At 38.5% G+C, this 23,754-nt stretch overlaps 1 protein-coding gene across 2 annotated transcripts in view; it reads left to right on the top strand.

Moving 5' to 3' along the window:
• The window catches only part of NBEA (neurobeachin), an 835,554-nt gene that overhangs the window by 802,776 nt on the left and 9,024 nt on the right, over positions 1-23,754 (top strand). For both annotated transcript variants that reach the window (XM_038414552.2, XM_038414563.2), the window contains one exon: positions 6,817-6,982. In XM_038414552.2, coding sequence (XP_038270480.1) covers positions 6,817-6,936 — 120 coding nt within the window. In that variant the 3' untranslated portion in view covers positions 6,937-6,982. The remainder of the gene's footprint in view (positions 1-6,816; positions 6,983-23,754) is intronic.

Genomic DNA, 23,754 nt, shown 5'->3' on the forward strand with positions numbered 1-23,754 from the left:
AGCTAGGAGTGTTGCTGCATCCCCAGCACTCCTAGTTTCAGTACCCCACAGCTTACTGTGAATAAAACAGACTCCTATTATCACTTTTTTGTGTAAATTATTTTGTTATTAAATATGTAAGGTGCAGATACAGACACAACACAACCTTTTTGAAAAATGTAAATATGCAGAACTAGCAAATAGAAAAGAGGTAGGGAAATATGTGATTGAAATATAATTAAACGCAAACAAAGTTAAAAGAATGTTATTTATGTTTCAAAGTCAAGCACTCAGCATTATGAAATGCCAGATTTATGGATGCCTGTGCAAACTTAATTTTGTCCTGTTGTGCATCCATCCACTGCACTGCACTTTTTTGTGGAAAAAATAGTGTATTATAATACTGCCTACAAACAAGCAGACAGAATTAAAGTTGCATAGACAATCTGATTTTTGGTGCTTTACTTTGCAGCCTAAATAACATTAGTTTAATGTATTTTTCTATGTCGCTTCTAGGGTTTTTTTAAATGAAAGAGGTAAAAACAAAATTCTCTTGTTTAGCTACAACAGCTCTCCCATCTTGCATCATTAGCTTGATGTGAACCCTGAACTTTATGCACTGCAGCACAGACTTCTGCAGCTTGAGCTCCAGGATTAAGTACATAAGCTGGCTGCAGTAGAAGGTGGTTATCCTGTTAAAAAGAAGCTCATTTATGCGTAATATGATATAGAAGTTATTAAAGAACAGTTCATCCACATGAAAATAGTATCTCTTCAAAACTGCCATTGTCAGTAAGACCTGCTGTAGAATACTGAACTGGTGGGGTGAAATGCTGGGTTGGAGGAACCGGGACCACCTCTCTCTCCTTTTCCCTCTCTCCAGGAGATGGGAGAGCTCCTACCCCATGTGGTGCACCAGAGGGGAGATGGGCTATTAGGGCCATGTACTGAGTCTGTGGGGTGGTCATGGAGAGCCTGGCCCCGGTTTCTTCCCCTTCCCCCTGCCATAGCTGATCTGGCTACTACGGTTTGCGGTGGTGGGGCTGCTGTGGCTGGTTTGACAGAAGCACAAGCACAGCAGTTCGGAATGTTTGTATTCAGTTCTTATTTTGCAGGCTGCCACCATTTTCCTGAAGAACACAAGTGAGAAAAGACAAGTGATGATTTTCAAAAGTTTCTCAATAAAATGTGAACAAAATTTCTTAGAACAGACAAAAGGCAATTCTCTAGCTCAGGAACCGTCCCCCTGCTGAATATTAACCCACGGCAGGTTAGGGACCTGTTAGGTTAAGAAAGAGTGGTTAGGCTTTAATGTCGCAATTTATTGTGCTTGTGGCAGATATCCAGCGCCGGTACTCCATACGGCACACGTACCATTATCAGATAAAACTAATTGGTAAAAGATTTAAAGGAGGCATCCTTTAAAGGAGCAGAGAAAAGGGGGCTTGGGTCTCCTTTGATGGGTACCTCAGGGAATATAAGAATGGCCATTTTGGGTCAGATCAATGGGCCATCTAGCCCAGTATCCTGTCTTCCCACAGTGGCCAACGCCAGGTGCGTCAGAGGGAGTGAAAGAGCAGGCAATCATGGAGTGATCCATCCCCTGTTGTCCATTCCCTTCTTCTGGCAGTGAGAGGCTAGGGACACCCAGAGCACAGGGTTGCATCCCTGACCATCTTGGATAATAGCCATTGATGGGCCTATCCTCCATGAACTTAACTAATTTTTTTTAAGTCCCATTATAGTTTTAACCTTCACAACATCCTCTGGCAACAAGTTCCACAGCTTGACTGCATTATGTGAAAAAATACTTCCTTATCTTTGTTTTGAACACGCTGCCTGTTAATTTCATTGGGTGACCCCTAATCCTTGTGTTATGTGAAGGAATAACTAACACTTCCTTATTCAATTTCTTCACACAAGTCAGGATTTTATAGATCTCTAGCTTTTCTCCCCACTTTTCCAAGCTGAATATTCCCAGTCTTTTTAATCGCCCTTCATATGGAAGCTGTTCCATACCCTTAATCATTTTTGTTGCCCGTCTCTGTACGTTTTCCAATTCTAATGTATCTTTTTTGAGATGGGTGACTGGAACTGCATGCAGTATTCAAGGTGTGAGTGCACCATGAATTTATATAGTGGCATTATGCTAGTTTATGCCTTATTATCTATCTCTTTCATAATGGTTCCTAATATTGCATTAGCTTTTTTTCCTGCACATTGAGTGGATGTTTTCAGAGGACTATCCACAATGACTCCAAGATCTCTTTTTTGAGCAGTAACAGCTAATTTAGATCCCATCATTTTGTATATATAGTTGAGATTATGTTTCCTAACGTGACTTACTTTGCATTTACCAACATTGAATTTCATCTGCCATGTTCTTCACCAGTCACCCAGTTTTATGAGATCCAGTTGTAACTCTTTGCAATCTGTTTTGGATTTAGCTATTTTGAGTAATTTTATATTGTCTTCAAATTTTTCCATCTCACTGTTTAGCCCCTTTTCCAGATCATTTATGAATATGTTAAACAGCACTGGACCCAGTACAGATACCTGAGGGACACCACTATTTACCTCTCTCCATTCTGAAAACTGACTATTTATTCCTACCCTTTGTTTCCTATCTTTACACCAGTTACTAATTCATGAGAGGACCTTCCTCTTATCCCATGACATCTTACCTTGCTTAAGAGCCTTTTGTGAGAGACCTTGTCAAAGGCTTTCTGAAAGTCCCAGTACACTGTATCTACTGGATCACCCTTGTCCACATGCTTGTTGACCCCCTCAAAGAATTCTAGTAGATTGGTGAAGCATGATTTCCCTTTACAAAAACCATGTTGACTCTTCACCCAACAAATTGTGTTAATCTATGAGTCTGATAATTCTGTTCTTTACAATAGTTTCTACCATTTGCCTGGTACTGAAGTGAGGCTTACTGGCCTGTAAATGTCAGAATCACCTCTGGAGCCTTTTTAAAAAATCTGTGTCACATTAGCTATCCTCCAATCATCTGATACAGAGTATGATTTAGATGATAGGTTACATACCACAGTTGGTAGTTCTGCAATTTCATATTTTAGTGCCTTCAGAACATTTGGGTGAATACCATCTGGTCCTAGTGACTTATTGCTGTTTCTTTTGTCATTTTTTCTAAAACCTCCTCTATTGACACCTTAATCTTGGACAGTTCCTCATATTTGTCACCTAAAAGAAATGGCTCAGATGTGAAAATCTCCCTCACCCTCTGCAGTGAAGACTGATGCAAAGAATTCATTTAGTTTCTCGCAATGGCCTTATCTTCTCTGAGTGCTCCTTTGGCACCTCTATCATCCAGTGGTCCCAGTGATTGTTTGGCAGGCTTCCTGCTTTGGATGTACTTAAAAAATTCAAACACCCCTCTTTTATAGTCCCCTTAACCCTCATAAGGGAGGGGAGTGGTGGCAGGGTCCCAGCAGCAGGATGAGTGGGGCAAGGATTGGAAAGAGGGAGGGCTGACAGCAGCCCCTTGAGTATATAGAAATGTATGTGGAATTACCTGCACTGTACACTTTTATCTGCTGAGTGCTGGCAGGTTTTTAAGAATAAATTTGTGGCCTGATTAAAACCACATCTGGTGCTTCCTGTCCCTTTTCCGGCATAGCCAGACTAAGGAAAATGTTAAGCAACCTAAATATAGCGGGTTGCTGCCAGCTCCTCCTATAATTAGTGATTAACTGAAAATCTTATATAAGTGTTTAATTAACAAATTATGTTGATGCTGGTTTTATTTTCAAGAAATAAAGATGATTATAGGTTTTTTAGAAGTGTTAATTTAAGAGCCTAATTCCTTTACTTTAAACTCCAGAAAGTAAATATCTTCACTTTTAAAGCTAGCCAGTCACATTCAGCCAGATAATGACACAATTAATTGAATTGCAGCTATATATATATATATATCAAAAAATTGTTTAATGTGGCCATACTATGTGGCATTTTGAGAAGCTGGGCCTAAAACTATATGTTCTTGCCCTGTATATGGAATAATGAACTAGATGTTCAAAATATTCAGCAAAAAGGCTGAAGCAGGAACAAAACATACAGTGAAAAAATGCTATCCTCAAGACACTACATACACAACAGGCTTATCACAATGGTTTATATTTCTAACTGCTCTAGAGCTCCATATCTAGGTTTGGGAAGAGCGAGAGAGAGAGAATTTATAGAGCCAACATAGAGCACAACACTCATCATGAAACCGATGTGCTTGCTTGAATAAAAGAACCACAGTCTTTGTCATACCACTAATAATGTTATTTCCCGTGTCCTGTAGAGCTCCAGGCCTAACAAGAAGTTGCTTCAGATCAATAAGTCTCCAACACCCAAGCACAGTTTCTGGCACAGGATTGCTTGACTTAGACCAGGGCTATGATATTGCACAAAAGGTTCCCGAGCTCCAAATGTCAGTTAGCAGCTATGTTTGTTCAAACCATGGACAATTCTAGCATCAACCACTCTTTCACATATAGACTTGTTGAGCTTTATAGTATGACTTTCACTTTCATTTTGCGTTTAACCTATGTTTTGGCAGTTTTGGTAATGGATAACAATTTCATAAGACTATGTCCATTAACATTCTTGACAAGGACAAGCCAATTGCCTTTACTGGAGCTACTGGAGTAGTTAATGTAGATGCACATATATAACAAAGAAGAATGGTTATGAAACTGGATCATCAGATCCAAATCTCCAAAAACTTTCCAGTTCTGGATTTTGTGGCTCAGGCATAGGGTTGCCAGTTTTTGTTGGATGTATTCCTGGAGGTTTCATCACATGACATAATCTTTAATTAAAGATTAATCTTTAATTCCTGGCGATTCCAGGGCAATCCTGGAGGGTTGGCAACCATACTCAGGCATGTTGTCATAAGATGAGCCTGAAACAGAACACTTGATCTGAATTTTGTAGAAGTTTGCATCTGTATCCAAACTTAACCTTCTTCTTTGAGTTCTATGTGTATTCCACACATATATGCATGTGTGTGCCATGTCTGCGAGTTCAGAAATTCTAGCAAGCAGTGGCTGTTGGCCTACACAGCACATGCTCCAGACCGGGGCATAAGAGGCAATGCAGGCTGATGCCTCTTCAGTTCCTTCTTTCTGCCATATGGCCTGAGTCAGAATCCCTGCATCCACATGTTTCTCCAGCTTTTACTACTATTACTCTGTAAACAAATTTGTAAATAGTTTATAGTACATATTAGCATAGTTAAAGTTTTAGTATAATTAATATAGGTGGTTTTTCTCCCCATACTAGGGACTTGGCATTCTGCCAGCAATGCCCAGACCAACCCTCCTGTGTAAACCACAAAGGGATTCAGAGGCCTCTGTTTTCAGCCACCTCGCTGTCATGAACTCTTCCCATTCCAGCCACTTGCTAAGGGCTGCTTTTTGATATCATGGTCAAGATCCACCCACCACTGTTGGTGCCATCCAATCTACCCACATTATTCTGTGGGATGCCTTGCAGTTTTTGCACACAATTGGGACTCCATAATGACAGACAGTTGGGTCTTATAAATTATCCATCAGGATACTACATAGAGTTTCTTTCCCTCCATCCATCCATGCAAACTTCCTTCCTGGATCCCCTTCAGGGATCACTGTCATAAGGTGATTCTTCGCCAGGAGGCAGACTCTGTCCTCCTGTGAGTGTCAATAGAGTGAATGCCACCTCAATATCAAGGAAGAGGTTTCTATTCCCCTTACTTGTTGGTCCCCCAAAAAGATAGAGACCCCTTCTAGACCTTCAACAACTGACCATTGTATTCTAAAGTCAAAGTTCAGGATGGTTACACTCACATTGAGGAAACAGAGCTATAACTCCAGGGAGGCACCATGACAGGATATCCAAATTTATTTAGTTGAAAACAATTTTCCCTCAAAAAATAATTGTATTGGAAAATTTTCGACCAGTCCTAGTAACTGGTATAGAAAATCCATTCATGTACCTTTAATGCTTACATACATACTAAGAACCTTAGAGGAGAAACTGTATATGTTTTCCAGATAATAGCCTGTCCGCAAGCAGATAAATGGTTTCTAGTGGAAGGAGTTAAGGGCACCCTATGCCTTCTCTGAGTCTTTCAAAGCTGCCAATGCAGGCAGTGACATCTAAAGGTAGGTAGATCTTTCTCTCTAATGGAGAGGCCAAGCTCAACCTTTATTGCTATCATCACTTCTATGGCTGCAGTTTAATACTTTCTCCTCACCATTTGTGTTGAACAAAGGGGTTAGACGAACATTGGTGAGTGGGTACGATTTTTTTCTTTCAGGAACTACTTAGAAAAGAGAGCCCTTTGCTTAGAGAGCCACAACCCCCACTTGGAGTTCAAAACATCTTATTTTCTCTATACAGCTGTTTAAAACTAATACTGTATTCCTGTCTTTTCCATTTTGGGTTTTAAAATTAATTAGAGCTGGTTGGAAAATAAGCAGCGGATCAGGATATTTTGCTCATTTCCCCCATTTTTCATCAATTTTTAGACAGATTTTCAATAAATTTTATTGGACAGCTGTAGAATTAATTAAAACAATCATAGTTAGCCAAATCCTGTTTTGAAAAGGAAATTAACAACTGAACAAAGTAAGAGTAATGTCCTTCAATTTTTTTCACAATATATAGTTGAGTGATTGTTTAATGTTTGTTTGAAGGACTTCAGATATATACTGACAGTATGAACAAGAATTGTAGTGCTGTATAGTACAGTTTCTTCAGGCAATAAGAAAAGTGAAGACAGATTTAAGCATGTAAATGTGAGAAACAGTATTGTCCCCTGACTTTGAATTTCATTTCCAGGCGCTGGAAAGGAGTTTGTATCATGCCAACTTCATCAGTGGATTGACCTTATATTTGGCTACAAGCACGAGGACCAAAGCAGTGCGTGGCACTCAATGTTTTCCACTACCTAACGTATGAAGGCTCTGTGAATCTGGACAGTATCACTGATCCTGTCCTCAGGGAGGGAAAGCATTTACTATCATTTCATTTTCAAAACTGCCGCCATCTCCCAGGCATCATTAATGTATCATCTTTTTTTAGTTTTAAAAAAAATCTTTTGTTTGATTTTATGACTTTATTCAGAACTTGGGATATGAGGTGATTCCAAAAAGGGAAAGTCAAGTATGTTAAATGTCAAAGAGGTCCTAGATGCTGGGCAGTATTTTCTTGCTAGGAAGCACTGTCGTATATAATACAGTTAATACTCACTCCATTTATTATAGTGCAAGTTATGCTCTACAAAATGAACCATCTTTACAATTAGCATCTGATAGATTCACTTAGTAAAACTGGAAAGTTGAAATAAAAGATTACTTTGCATTGTGGTCATGAGTCAGAGGAAAACGCATAACATTTCCAGATAATGCAATACCAATTATGTGCATCAATAGAATTATACTTTACAGGCTGACAAATAGAATTAGTTCAAATTACTGTAGTTTTTCTTCTGTAATGTGCAATCAAATGTTACCATTAAAGGAGGTTTTTAGGTTTAATTTTTTGTGTGTGTTGGGTTGTTTTGTGGGATTTTTTGTGCGGGTGTTTTGTTCAAATATGTTTACACTAGCCATCTGGGCAAAAATCATGTTGCTATCCTCATATGTGTTTTATTTACAGTCAATGTGCTTGTTTTAGTAAATTATTAAGAATTATTTCTATAAATATCATTCATGCATTGGGTAAAATGATTAAAAATTAGGTGAAAAGTGTGAAGATACAACAGCTGCTAGATGAGTGCTGCTGTGATGAAGCTATACACACAATCGTCCATTCCCGCAGAATCTACCATCTGTTGTATGCAAAATAGTAATAATTTATACACTACCAGGCTTTGGAACTGTTTTTTCTCGGGTGGGGGAGGATGAGTTTTGTTTTGTTTGTGGGGTTTTTTTCTTGGAAGACTGTTTTGTTTGGCACTTTTTTATTTTAATCTTGAAGACAGAAAAGTAGTAGATTGTGAAAAAGAAACAGCTATCAAAGAAGAAACATTTGGATTCAGTGAGACTAATTTTTTATTTTGGAATAATTGCCTTTTAATGTCTTTTTACCATTTAGATGCTAACCATAAAATAGAGACTAAAAAAATCTGATCAGTAGATTCTTATGGCTAGAATTTCAGAAGGTGTATTTAAAGGATCAGATCCTGCGAACATTTATTCTAATAACCCCATTTTAAGCATTTGATGAGACCCATTGTTTCACAATGGGACTACTCAAGGCTTAAAATTAAGTACGTGCATAATTGTTGCAGGTTCCAGAGACATTAGAGGCAATAAAATGCAGATCTGCAGGCACAAAAAAACAATAATTTTTGAAAGTCTAAACGAGGAGCTTATGCAATGAAAGCAAAGGAGTGCAATACTAAGTAGTTCAATTCGACTAGTAACTGTGCAATAATAGAAGTAATGCAATACTTAAGGCCCTGATTTGCATGGACAGACCTCTGTGTCTGACTTCAAGGGCCTCCCCACAAAGGGTGGCTTGTAGGATTGAGGTCAGTGTGCTTTGCTTAACATCTTGTGACATGATGAGCATCTTCAGCTCTCTTGTGAGCTTAGTTACATGCACAACTTATTGTCAGGATTTTTTTAAAAAATCAGGGAGATGTTTTTGTGCTCCCACATGCACGTCTAACCTATGCCCCCTAAGTCATTAACATATGTCTCTTCTTTCTCATGCTTCCCTTTGCACTCTAAACCACTTTTCACAGCTCCATTTTCTTCTTCATTCCACACACACGAAGAAAATTTTCACATGAAAGCTTATTTTTAGTGATACTGAGAGCAAAATGTTCAATTTAAAATAGAAAAGAAATCTGAATCCCCTTCAGTTCCTCATAGTTTGTCATACCTAGACACATAATATACTTGTTCCCCTGAAAGACTTCAAACACTAATCCTGCTCTATATTCTTTGCAGAATAAAAATATCTTCTTGTTCATTTTTGTCCATATGTGATCACACATACAAGATCATATGGATTTATACAGGTTTCAGAGTAGCAGCCGTGTTAGTCTGTATTCGCAAAAAGAAAAGGAGTACTTGTGGCACCTTAGAGACTAACAAATTTATTTGAGCATAAGCTTTCGTGAGCTACAGCTCACTTCATCGGATGCATTTGGTGGAAAATACAGTGGGGAGATTTATATACACACAGAGAACATGAAACAATGGGTTTTATCATACACACTGTAAGGAGAGTGATCACTTAAGATGAGCTTTTCAGATTTATTTGAACTATAATTATAAATAGTATATAGGTTTTCTGTCCAATAAAAAGGTGTTTGATATCTGGATCAGTATTTATTAGTGGTTCAGGCATGGATGATATGTTTTTTTTTTACAACTGCACATTTTAGTTATGATTTGCATTCTTCTGGAAAAAAATGGACTTTTTAGGTTTCTAAATACTTTTCTCTTAATACTTTTCTCTTATTTTTACAATTGATTTTAGCAGATAGTCCACCGAACAATATATAAGCAAGAAGGTCATTTTAAATGTGTTTTAAATCCCATAAAATATAAATATATAAACACTAGAAAATGAAATTCCTTTTTGTTATACGTATTATATCATAGCACGTTGTGAACTGTTGTGTTTGATGTTTTAACTTGGTAATAGGTGAATGAAAAAGATCTTTTTAAAGAAAAGTTGAACATTACAATATCAATACAATACAATTTCAATATGATATCTGCTGTTAAAAGTCAGGATATACCAGCAATTCCTATCCCACAATATCTGAGATACTCTTATTTCATTTTTCTAAATAAAGGAAAATACTGAGTTTTTGTGCTGCAACTAGGAGGTTGGTGAACAGACTTTAGCATAGGCTATGATTTAAGCAAATGACCATTACTTTTAGCTTGAAATCCCATCACCTGTTATCAGGGAAACAGGCTAGATTATTGTGGTTGCCTCCTCCAACAGTGGCCATAACAGGTCTCAAAACAGACAAGGAACCCAGCACTCCTTTCCCAATGAAATGTGGCTCCAAATAACTGTCTCTTAGCCAAGCTCCCAACTCATGGGAAGAATTGGGCATGAATCTCTAATCTTTATCATTGTAAAAGTCAAGTCCCCATCCAACCCCACACAGAAACAGTTCCTCATGCCAGGTGATAATCAGCCAAAACCAGAGCATGAAAGGATGCATGGTGGATGTCTCGGACCTCAGGTCTACCAGAAACTTTAGCCCAGTAGGGCTGCCATTGATCACAAAGCAACATAATCAACACAGGTTGGCTGCATAAAAGATCATTCGTTACTGCTTTCCCCAACCCTAATGTCAGTTTGTCCACAAATAAAAGGTGAGAACAGCAAATCAGCAGATTGATGGGATAAGATAAAAACTTCCCAATCATAAAAGGGAATTCTTCCCCTCCATCCTAGCTGTGGGTTTAAATCATTATTTGCCCTGCATCCACAGCTCCTGCTTTTGTTTAGGGAAAAAAATACCTTCTAGGTAAAACATTTTTGTGTCCAGCAAGAGAGAACCAGATCCTCACACCTAACTAATTATTTTGGTGCTATCTTTCACTATAGATGGCCCAATGCCTCAGATTTGAACACCCCCAATTTCATAGGAGGGTTTAAGATCCAGACCCAAATCCACGACCCTTTCTGTCATTCAGGAACACAACAATTAGCACTCTGTCACCTTTTGACAATGTTCACTCTTATGAAAGTACATTAGTGTCCTAACTGACCATAACTGTCACACTGAGTGTGACGCACACAACTGAGGCACACTATTTTCAAATATTTGCTATTTTGCAGAAATCCTGGCTTAGGGCCCAGCTTGAGTGCCTCAGTTGAACACTGGGGTTGGAATTCACAAGGGGGACTTAGGTGCTGCCACGTTCAGCATTGCAGTGTCTAACATTTAGAGGCCCTGTCACCAAGTGGAATTCACAAACCTGAGGTGCCCAGGCCCCCTATACAAGGGTGCTGGAACAATTTTTATGGTGGGGGTGCTGATAGCCATTGAACCAAAATGTAAACCCTATATATGATGGAAACCATTTGAAGCCGGGGGTGTGGCAGCACACACACACCCTAGTTCCAGCACCTATATATATAAGGCAAGAGGAGAGTTAGGTGCCTAAGCATGGGATTCACAAAAGATGTCACGCTGAGAGGAGAGCTGCCTGAACTAACACATAGTAAATGCCAAGGAAAGGGGTGAAGCCTATACCCCATTCATCAAAGGATGTTGGGTGCCTAACTCTGGGCCAAAGGGAGCTGCTTTTCTCCACTTGGGATTCAGCAATGAACCCTTTCCTGGAGTTAGATGCCTAAGACAGGCCAGCACTTTTTCAAGAAAAGCAAAGGTGGGGGAACTGGTACCCCCTACCCCTTTAATAATTTTTAGGCTACTGGTTAGACCACTTACTCAGGACTTGAAAGACCTGTGTTCAATTCCCCTTTTGCGGAGCAGGGATTTGAACTCAAATCTCCCTTTTCCTAGGGGAGTGCTCTAACCACTGGCCTATGGAGAACTTTATGACAGGGCTCTCTAAATCTCTCCAGTTGAGTTTCTCCACTGTGTATAAATGCTTCAGTAGTAACTGAGCCAGGGAGAGAATTAACATGGATCTGTAGCCTTGCTGTAGCCTCTGCTGGGAGGTGAAAGAACCAATGTTAACATCTCTGCTGTACATCAGGTAAAGGGGTGAATTGAACTCCAGGTCTCCTAGGTAAATGCTCTAAGTACTGAGCCACCATCACTTCTTATTTCTCATTCTGGACATTTTATGTAGGTTTAAGCATGTTCTGAGCACATCTACCAGATGGGGCCCCAGAGGTAAACTAGGAGGGGCGTAGGTGTGAGTTAGGCACTGAGCTGCTGGGTAGCATCAAAACTGAGGTGGCTGTGTGCATATCCAGCTGCTGAAATTTAGTCTGCTCAGGGACTTTAATAGCAGAAACTATTAGATCCCTAGGGACATTAGGCAGCTGCTCAGCAGGAGTTTTGTGAATCCAAGTGTCACCTAAATGACTTCTGCATCTTCCCCATATTATATCACCATCTAGTGCAGAAGAACCTCCCTGGCCCTGCTATTAGTGGTCCCTCCATCTGCCCCTTTATGAATATCATGTAGGGTGACCACCCATCCCGAATTGGGTGGGACAGTCCCAAAATGCAGAGTTCAAATCCTGGTCCTGGGCTGAATGACTTCAGGACAGCATTTGTCCTCAATTCCCTGCGGCACTGCTCAGCACTTCCCCAAGTCTCAGAGGTGGCGACAGCCTCTTTCTGGTGGGGGAGCGGAGGTAGACCTTAGCCCCCCCTTGCCATGATGCTCCACCCCCAGCTCCTCCTTTCCCCCTGAGGTCTCGCCCCCTGGCGTGGCCAGAGGCCAGAGATGGGTAGTAGTAAGAGCCACCCAGAGAGCCCGGGCTGCTGTGAGGAGCCCTCAAGTCCTGGACCATCCACCTGCGCTGGGCCTTGCACCCTGCGGGGCGAGAACATGGACCAGGGCTACTCTTAGGCACCCCATCACCCCATCCAGGGCAGGTAGAGGCTCCAGGGCTCCCCACCGCAGCCCAGGCTCCCTGGGAAGCTCTTACCAGGGCTCGGCTCTGGCTTCCAGCCTGGCCAAGGTATGAGGTCTTGGGTGGAAGAGGAGGAGCTGGGGGCAGGCCACGGGAGAAGAGGAGGAGCAGAAGGTGGGGTCACAGAGAGGGGGCAGGTATCCTGCATGTGTCCCGCTTTAGCCTTTTGAAAAGGTGGTCACCCTAATATCATGATGGGTGTGGCCCACCTTGATTTTAAAATTTAAATTAACAATAGCTATATGTCAAGATGGTCCTCTTCATTGAAATAAGCCTTTGCGAACTTGAGTTGAATTACTAATCAATAATATACTGCTATATTACTGAACACTTATTCTTCAGATTTCATGGTGCCAATATATACAATATATGTATCTCTAGAGGAAGAAAATCACCCTAATGCCTTACAAGTAGTAATTAGCTCAAACCAAACCTGTGTCTCTGGATTGCCCCAGAGTGAATCCAAGTCCTAAATTTCTGGCCTAGGCCCTGCGGAATTTGAAGTGGAAAGTCCCTTTCACTTTTAAATATAAAAATCTTGAAAAGAGTCGTTTTAGCAATATATGAGCTTCTCTTTATTCTGCGCATTGCAAAATTGTATTCATATTATAATAAAAGAAGAGGAAGAACTATGTAGTAAAAATTAATATTGTCAGTCCCAATTAAGGGGAATTTTTTGTTGTTATAATCTTATATTCTCAGTTGCAGGTGTGTCTGTATATCTTGGTCTCTACTGTATAAAAACATACATTGTGAAATAAATGCTAAAATTTGAGGAACAGCTTAAGGATATTGATTCATTCTTACCTGACAGGTGAAATCATGGTTGCAGCACTAACCACAGCAATTATGGCATTAAAATGTCAAGAAATTAGGGGTCAGAATAACAGATAATTTTCTTCCTTGTGTCAGATTAAAAATTGACATTCTTTGACAGCACAGGATCTCTTGCTCAGAAAATTATGACAGTTTAACTCATCTTGTACATGTAAAGCTGTAATTGATAATGAACAATTTACTGTGACAGCCTTCTGTGGAGAAACATGACAGAACATCTCTGGTACAAAGTCTGTATCTCTTTTTAATATGTAAACAGCAGTTATATTGGACATTAGATGTTATTTGGAATTGTCTTTACTGTAGGTTTACATCATAATCCAAACTCTTTTTTTCTGGACAGGTTCAGCTGACTTCAAAGAGCTGATGTTAAAAATGCTAATGCATAAAACAATGATATCTAAAGCACACTAGGTAAAATTGTTACTGTATTATTTGTCCATCTATATTCTCCGAGGAATGACCATTTCACAGGCTACTCAATATAAATCTCATGGCCTAAATTTTCAAAAGTGACTAGGGATTTTCGGTGCCTCTATTTTTGGGTGCCCAACTTAAGAAACTTTGAAAGGAAATGTTATTTTAGAAGTTCCAAGCACCCATTATTTTGAAAACATGTGTCTCAAGTTTGGTACCCAGATATGGGAGAACTAGTTATTTTTAAAAAGCCAGGGCCTTACTTCCACTTCATAATTATTGTGTGATTGAAGTGTGAACAGCACACTTATATTCATTTCATTTAAAAAAAATGAACATAGCCATGTGAATAATTTTTCAGTACTGCCTTGTGGATTAAACTGAAAATGATTAAGAGGAGATACTTTTTGATGACTAAAAGTAATTAAACTAGTCACATGTAACATTGAAAGCACATTTTTTGTATAAACTCACAGAAAGTCAATATTTTTGGCTTACTGTTTATTTTTTTGTTTAAAACTATTGCCAGATCTCTATCTACTTTGATAGCACACAATTTGTTCATCATTAGTAGTGTTTAAAAAACCAAGTGAAGCATTATACTGTACAGTTTTTGGTTTGTAAGCACATTCTAGCTGACTTTTCTTTTCTTTTTTTTTCATACTCAGTTGCAAATGTAGATAGGCAGTGCATTACAACTGCTAGCCTTTATGTGTACGGCATGTTCAGCAAAAGATGAATTGTACGTTTGCAGAAAAAACAAAGGAATATGAAGAAGACTGGGTTCAGAAATTTGTTCTGAGCAGTCACCTGTCAAAATACCTGAGCATACCTGCAGCCCACACAGCCAAATTGAAAAATGATTAAAATGACTAGCAGTTGACAGTCAGTTTCCATGCCCGTAAACTAATCCTAGGAGGACAGTTTTGCTGGCAGCTAGTAGCGCATACAGCCTATACGATATTTATTTCTTTACTGTGGACTTTATAGTTAGCGATTTAAATGATTTAAAAAGTTATAATGATGTGGTGGTCTTGCAGTGCTTTTCAGTTATCCTCCTTTCTGGATTTTATATTTTAGATGATATTTTCTTCTATTATCTTTCTTTGATCTGACAGGAACAACAAAGCATCCCTCTGGATCTGCTATAGTGAATATGCCCACAGGAAGCAGAGTTTTCACTTTTTTCTTTCTTGCTGAAACACTGTTTGCTACTACAGAGGGCTGACATGATAGGGTTGTCAAGAACCATCAAGATAGATATATCTTTAACAAAGAGTTGGAATGGGAGCCTTTCCTGCTGGCTGAACCTAGAAAAATTATGAGGAAAAAATTAACACACTTACCATTCAAATAAAATAAAAGACTTACATAATGACACCCACTGCTAACCCTTGCAAGCATGTGCTTGTTCTTACTCTTGCTCTGAGTTATTCTTATTTCTTTTCTTTTTTCTTCTGTGATCTCTTTCTTTGATCTGACAGAATATCAAAATCACCCTTCTGGATCTGCTTCATTGAATTGTACCCACAATATTGGCCATTTACATGTTCAGTGTTGCCTAATTGCCTCCATACAAGGGATGCTCCTGGCTTCCTCTCTGGGAGTAGTCGTATGAAATGATTATGGATAGTTGTGAAATAACTGAAAGATTATCAGTCGTGTCAGTATCCACTTTTTTCCAACTTAATTGAAGGAAGATGTACAGCAAAAACCCTTATACATGCAAAAGCCATAATGAAAATGTCAATTATTTGTTACTCACTAAGTGCTAAGCTCTGCTTTGAGGAATGTATACATGGATCCTGTTGACTTTAGCAGGAGCTCCACGTCCTCATCACTGTGAATTTGTGTCTTCCAAGCACCTGAAATAGACATTTCCTTCTTTCACCATACATCCAGATTGTAGGAGAAATACCTTTATTAGTTCAGAGTGTTTTCTGTGTGTTTGCATGAGAGTATGAAGAAATTATCCTGGGAAAGCCAAATTGAACAAATGAGTTTTGCATTTAGTTATGAAAGTGGTTGTGTCTGTGATCATTCTTATCTCTTCAGGGAGTGAGTTCCAAAGTTTAGGTCCAGCTCCAGTGAAAGATCTGCCTTCTGCACTTATGAGCCTTCCCTTATTAATCAATCCACAGTTACGTTGTTTTGGTGGAACTTCACTGGTTAAAGGGATTGTGATCTCAGAGGGAGTGTGATTTGCTCTTGTTGCTAGGCACAGTCCCATAGAAGACTCTGAATTGAGGACAGATTCCTCAAACCAGTCTCTGTGTTCAATGGGGAGTCAGTATAAGTAACACATAGGCCATTTACACCACTGAATCAGAAATCAGAATCTGATCCATAGAGTTAAGAACACAAAATAACCTTAAAACCAAAATATTATTCTAATATGAATACGTTATTTCACACTAATTAGTGACTCTCCAGTGTGCCTTTATTAAGTGAGTACATTAGAACTGATCAAATAATGAAAAATACTGATTTGTGACTATTTTCATGAATAAAAGCACTGAGCCCAATTCACTGTAATTCCTGAATCCTTTTATTTATTGTTCCTAAGTATTCAAAGAACTGAGGTAGTCATGAAAGTATATGATTCCTAATACTTTGACAATTTGTAGCACAAATGATTTTATCCAAAAAGTTAAACCAAAAGTATGGAATTTATTTGCTACTCATTATTCCCCCGTTTAAAAAGTTTGTCATCCACACAGAGGAGGAAAGTGAGCAATGCTATCTGACTTAGATGACCCACCACACAGTACAAATAACACAGAAATGTTCCAAGTGAAGAATTTGCACATAACTCATATAGCTGATAGTTATTTGTAGATGAATTAATGCAGAAAACCAGGAGAGTTCTTGAATTAAGAAGTGAAGAAAAGAGTTCTTCACTAGCCAAAAAGAGGGCTTAATTTATAATGAATATTATTTGTAATGAATAGTCATGTAACAAATGACCACTTCTAGAGAGCAAATTGATCCTTCCCTTCTTATACCTCCTGGAGCCATCTTAGAGTGTTATCAAAATTAGATTTGTAATCAGTACAATCCATGTGAAACAGATAATTCCACTACTGTCCAACTTTTACTGCAAAAATCTGAACAATTCAGATCTTGTATATAAAAACTGCTTCTTCATCTTCAGATTTTTTATTGCATGCTGTTGAGAGGTACTAATTATTGATTTGAGAAATTAGCAACAAATACTTTATCAGACACTTCAAGTCATATTTTACTCAAGGTGGGAGGGGTGAAAATTACTGGCTGATGATTAGTGGAAATAGCTAGAAGGGGCTTCTTTTTCTTGATTAGCAGATTTCAGATATATTACACAGTCATTACCACAGCATAAATTAACTATTATTCAACACATTTTGCATATATTAATTTGTTGGCGTAGATATTACTCAGTCTAAGTGTATAGCAATTTCAGTTATGGAGCTGTAAAACCAAACTTTTAAAACATTTTAAACATATTGATAATGTGCCTTTTTAATGCCATTTTGAAGCCTGGGTAGGGCATATCTATATTATAGTTTTCAATTTATGTCAAGAACAGAGAGTGGATTTTTGAAGAATTTTTTTTGGAAATAATCCAAATGTAATTATTTCTTTAAGCTCCCTGAACATTACTGTGTGTGCTTTTATTTTTAAACAACAGTATAGCCTACTTTAAAAAGTGAAACCATAAAACTGTAACAAATATACAGACAAGTTACAGTTCTGGTCTCACAGATCGTATATTTGACTAACAAAAATGACTATACAAAAATGATTAGGGGTCTAGAGCACATGACTTATGAGGAGAGGCTGAGGGAGCTGGGATTGTTTAGTCTGCAGAAGAGAAGAATGAGGGGGGATTTGATAGCTGCTTTCAACTACCTGAAAGGGGGTTTCAAAGAGGATGGCTCTAGACTGTTCTCAATGGTAGCAGATGACAGAACCAGAGTAATGGTCTCAAGTTGCAATGGGGGAGGTTTAGATTGGATATTAGGAAAAACTTTTTCACTAAGAGGGTGGTGAAACACTGGAATGCGTTACCTAGGGAGGTGGTAGAATCTCCTTCCTTAGAGGTTTTTAAGGTCAGGCTTGACAAAGCCCTGGCTAGGATGATTTAACTGGGACTTGGTCCTGCTTTGAGCAGGGGGTTGGACTAGATGACCTTCTGGGGTCCCTTCCAACCCTGATATTCTATGATTCTATGATTCTATGACTGACCTTTCAGCATTTGTAACTCTGTAGCACTTCCCAATTAGTCCCTTTTCGGCTTTTTGTTTTGAAGGTTTTCCTATTTTCTAAGATAGCTTTTGTGGCCTGTGGTACATCAGTTGAAGGCTCGGGGCTGACTCATGCCTTACCAGCACTACCAGATTTCAGATGTTTCTGCCAGTATAACATGAAACAGTAGGATCTGACACAGTCTCTGCACTTTGGTCAGAGAGAAAGACGAAAGCAAGATTTAAGGGATGTGTTAGGAAAGATTGATGAGACTTGTGGGAGAAAAACACTATTGAGAGGATGGGACGCACAAGAATGCTCTAATATTCTCCTTTCCTTCAGTTTATACCATATACCTACAGCAAATATTGATACTCCAAAAGTTCACTATAGAATATCTTCACTCCGGTTTACTGTCACCAAAATGGAGAGGAAAGATTAGAAAAACAGTAGAGTAGGAGAGCCACATTTTTATCTTGATTTACTGGATTTCATTAGCAAGAAAAAGTTTTCAGTCCTGGGTTTTACTACTATTCTTTCAACAAGCAACTAGAAGAGGTTGAATATGAAACACATTTTAATTTTTTATATAGTTTTATTTTTATAAACCAAAAAATACTAAAATATGGCTATTATATACTTTGATTTACTAACTGTGTCTGTTTGTGTATTCCAAGCATTAAAAAATAATGCCTTATGGTGATCATGTTTTATTTCAATAATAAACCAGAAGAGAAAAAATCACGGTTAAAATACATTCTTTCATGATTAAATACCATTTCTTTTGTGTTACTGCAAACTCTCAAAAGGCCTGCTCTGTTATTTGTTTCTCTATTTTCTTGCTTTTTTCTTGGCTTTCCCCACAGAGTATGTTCTTAATTGTAAAGCAAGTGGAATAAAACATAGTGTATATCTCATTCAATTCAGCTTTCCGAAGTATATATGTTACCTAACTCATGACGGGAGACATTACTCATTAGTTTAGATATTCGATTAATCTTTTTTATCCCACAAGGAAGCATTCTCTAGATTTGACACTATATCTTCATTTATTTATATATCTATATCTGAAGATTATAATATACCAACAATTCAAAGATGCACTTGGCCTGTGACCACTTGAAGTAAAATTAAACTATGTAAAATAATATTACTCTGATTTGAACAAAATATTCCATTCCCTATAGAAATATCAGAAAAGCTCTAGCACAAAAATCAGTCCCTATCCTTTACTCACAATTGCAGCTCTATTATCCTCTCTGCTGGGACTCCATGCAAGCTCTACCAACAGGGCTCTCTAAAGAGAGCTATAGTATTGGTGCGCCTCTTTGGCTGCCCTAGCCAATGGAGGTGAATAAGTCCCTATTAGTTAATAGTCCATCTCTCTCTCCTGCTATGGTGCAACGGCATCTGTAATATTTTATGAAGTTTTGGATGTATCCTTATTAGAAAGATTGGAGGGAGTTCATTGATGAGCGTCAAAATGTTAAGAGGACAGGAAAGATTGATTTATGGGCAAGCTTTAAAGAGCGTGACAAGTAGTGAGTAAAGTAAAGTGAGTAAGTAGTGAGTAAAGAGGGGCCATAGTAAAAAATCTAGAAATATCTGAAGGTTGCTATAATGAAGTAAGGTAGAGAAATTATTTAGTGTGCCACCAGAAGTGTATATCTATCACAGTCTGGAAGGATATTCACAAAAGGAAAATATAGGCTGAACATCAGGAAAAACTTCCTGGCAGATGTAATTAGGCTATAAAATAGTTTCCAGAGTAAATTATGGAATCCCCATTATTTGGGTCTTTTAAAACTAGAATGAACAACCACTAGAAAATGTAGGGAAGAATCTTGCATTGGCAGGAAGAGAGACTGGATAATCTAAATTTTCCATCAGTAACGTCTATTCTGCTGTGTAACACTGCCAAGCCTGTAATGACCATAGTGTGAATCCAAATGTACTGGCAGTAACTCTGTCACAGTGTCAATCTGTGTGATGAGTTTACTGTTCTAATTAGATTGGCTTCCATCATGATCCATTGCATTTTTAAAATTGTTTTTTTCTTTTTTTATAACTTGTCCTTAGCTTTTAGGCCAATTACTTTTTGTGTATAAACTTAAATTAGTGGTTTATTAAGAGGACTGCATTAAAAAACGTAATTCAATATCAGGGGAAAATTTTCATTATGGCCAGATTGGTTCCTTAGAAGATCATCATTGTTGTAGTCTGTCTGGAAAATCTGATACATTCAGGTTCCTCTACTGATTTGAATGGACTGGAATCCATAAAAATCATGCAAATGATATTAATAGGTATGCACAGCAATCATTATTATATATTATTATCAGGGCCCTTCGTTTATTGCAGTTTTGCTACCACAACAACTGGCATGGAATTTAGAGCTTGTCACAGATGTTAAACCAATAATGGCAGCAATACTCACCTGTCTCTTTTTTTCTTATATCACCTACACCTGTCCTGTCTTTTATTCTTTTTGGAAATACCAATTAGTGCTTATTAACTCAGGTTCATTACATGTTCAAATGTGGGAAGGGGAGAGGAAAGGATGGTCAGGAGAGGAAAGAAGATTGAAAGAGAAATAGAACATTGAAATGGCATGGGGGAAATTGAATTGGAGACATAGTGGAAAAGGAGAATGAAGAACAGAGTTGATGGAGATAAGATCAAAGAAAGGGTAAAAGATAAGGAGACATTTAATTTGTTTAATTAAATAAAGAAAGTGACTCCCTCTCAAATGTGTCCTGCAGAAACTTTTCATCTTTTTATTGTTAATTTTAAATAATTTTTAAAGCTCACATTTATGCTTTTAAAATAAAAAATGGTTAGGACAGCTATTATCAAGCACTGTTAAATCTCTCAGCCACTGAAAAACATTTTTAATTAGAAAAGAGTGGGTAAAGTTTCACAGTCTAATTGAAACCTCCTGCTGGTATTACTATAATAATATTGTGTTTTTATGGGTAGGGTGCCCCTTCCCAAAGGCCTCGGAGCACCTAAAAAACAGTCTTAAGCAAAACTAAAGGCAATAGGGTCTATCAAATGGTACTAAAGTTGGTGCAGACACCAAAAATAAAACTCTTCCCTCTAACTCACCCCCAAACATACAATTAAAGAGCTCTCAGACAGCATACAGAAAAACCTCACTAATCTGCAGCATGGGGAGGGATCTCTGGTTCAGATTAGTACAAATCTAGGGGGATAGACAATTTTGGTAACATCAGACTCCATTCAAACTGGCAGAGGCAACACCATGCCAGAGCCTTGGCTTCACTCCCACCATTCATTAAGGCCCTGAAACAAGGTTAGGGGACTTAGAGTTCTTCATCTTCCTGCCTCTTGCTGATGCAACAAGTGAGGGAACAGCAGGGCTAGGCTTTCACTGCTTTTGTGAACTTCTGGGCCTTAAGAGTGCAGAGGCATTCAGTCACCGATCTTGCAGGATCAGGGAAGTCTTTAAAAAGACTGCAATTGTCCCATTTTATCTGTGGCCATCTTTTCAACTACTTGCAGCATTTGGACCAGCATCCAGCAATGTATAAGTAAAGATGGATGCTGCTGCTTTCGAAAGTGAGTGGAGAAGTGGCACTCAGTTCTACTCCTTCCTCTTTCTCCTCCAAAAATGTGAAGGGAAGATGGAACAAGTGGGGAGGGAGCAGCTCCAACACAGCCATTTTTTTAGACTACACCAACCTGCAAGTCCCCCTCTTGGAAGTAGCTTTGAGAAAAATGTGGCAACAGACATTTTTAAGACCTCCTCACCCCATTCCAGACTATTAGCCATGTATCTCATCAGTCATTCAGCAAATAGAAGCAGGTGAAAAGGGTGTTGCTAGGAGTAAATAGTGCAATGAACCTACAAAGCTACGGGGGAAAAAGGGAGAAAATGAAAGAGGAGAGAGATAGGCAGGGACAATGTTATGCAGGGCTTTAGAATTAAAGATGAGGAACTTGAATGTGATGTGGAATTGCAGTAAAGCCAGGAAATGCAGAAGTAATCAGAGAATCCAGGGAGGATGATATTCTAAGTAGCATCTTTTAATGAACAAGCAACTCAAGTAGTAACTTGCAGGAATTGTACAGCAGGGAGCACACAGAGAATATTTTTATTTTATTTTATTTTATTTTATTTTGATTTCTAAATACAAAAAGATGCTTTTCTGTAGTTGTAGGAGCCTTCTGCCCTTCATTACAGTCACAAAAATAAGCCCCATTCTCAATCCACATCAGTGAAACAATGTCCATGTGTGTAGATTGCATTGAAGGATGAGGACCTTTAAGAGGAGCTGATTAATAGAATTAAACACCTGAAGGGAAAGATCATATAGTCTGACCACCTGCACAGCATGGAACATAGAGCTTCCCCTAGTAATTCCTGCATCGAGCCCCAGGAATATAACCATAAGTTTGGAGCCTGGGCAATGAGGAGAACTTTGACGTCTGTTATCTGATGTGGGTGCAGGCTGGGTGATGAGAAACTGCCACCTACATTCATCTAAAATCAAATTCCAGGGTAATCCCACCTTTCTAATTTGAATAACAAGAGGAAAGTGATTTTTGGGTAAAATTATCGATTATCTGAAAATGGAATATTCTGATTGACAAACTTTCACAATCTTACCTGTTCTTGACATTAAGATATACCATTAATGATTTATTTTATCTGGCTTTTATTAGAGTTAGCAGAGAAATCCTCCTCTGATGTACTGTACTCAGCCATTGAATGGTCAAAGAAAGTAAGGTTTTCCTTTATAAACTTAATACACATTCAGGTGGATGTTGAAAGATCAGGTTTTTTTTCATTTGGCACAGCTGCAATGAACAGAAAAATGTTTCAGTAAATTTTATCATGGGACAGGAATTATGCATGAGCATAATATAATTTATGGCTTTAGATTTTTTTATAGCATCCACTAAATATATAATTCTGTAACATTTGTAGAAAATCATATTATATAAAATTACAATAAGGAGCAAATTGCTTTTGCTTTGGAGAGGAATTTTTAAAAAAATTGAATAGAATTCTTCAAATTTTGAACAACTTTATGCAGCTCAAATTTGCCCTGAGAGTGGCTGAGCGGCAACAAGTCCACAAGTCTCATGGATGGTCTACCCATTGAGAGTCCATAGTTGCATGACAACTGAAACTGCACCATGTTCTGTGTAAGCACTGGTCCCTCAAAAGTAATTACATAACGTGTGTTTTAACATTGCACTTCAAGCCAAGTCTGCCTCTTTGTAGGGGTGGAGTCACCTTTGTATAGGTGGCAACAGACATGGTGGAGCCTAGCTCTTCCTCCTGTCTCAAAGTGTGTGGAGTAGTGATCCTCAAGAATGGAAAGTTGGGTGAGCTAAATGGCTCTCACACAGCCTCACCATCTCAATTAAAAAGACGTCTGGGTGCCCAGGAGGCATCTTGCTGCCATTGCTGCCTTGCTCTCTTCCTTGTAATTCAGGTATATTGACCTATGTTTCTAGGATGCTGTGGATCTGACAAATCACTGTTCTTCTGCATTAGGAGGGCATTTTTCCAGTGGGCCAAATTGTAGGGTGTCCAGAAGGTATTTCACCTTCTTTACAACATCATGAAGGCACCTTCTAGTTTAAAAGGAGTAAGAATGGGAATTTTAATAGTAGGAAAGACATATAGGAATGTTAAATTTGTTGTAACTTGCCACGGTATCC

Source organism: Dermochelys coriacea, chromosome 1 (assembly GCF_009764565.3).
Source record: "Dermochelys coriacea isolate rDerCor1 chromosome 1, rDerCor1.pri.v4, whole genome shotgun sequence".
In the NCBI taxonomy this organism is placed as follows: domain Eukaryota; kingdom Metazoa; phylum Chordata; order Testudines; family Dermochelyidae; genus Dermochelys; species Dermochelys coriacea.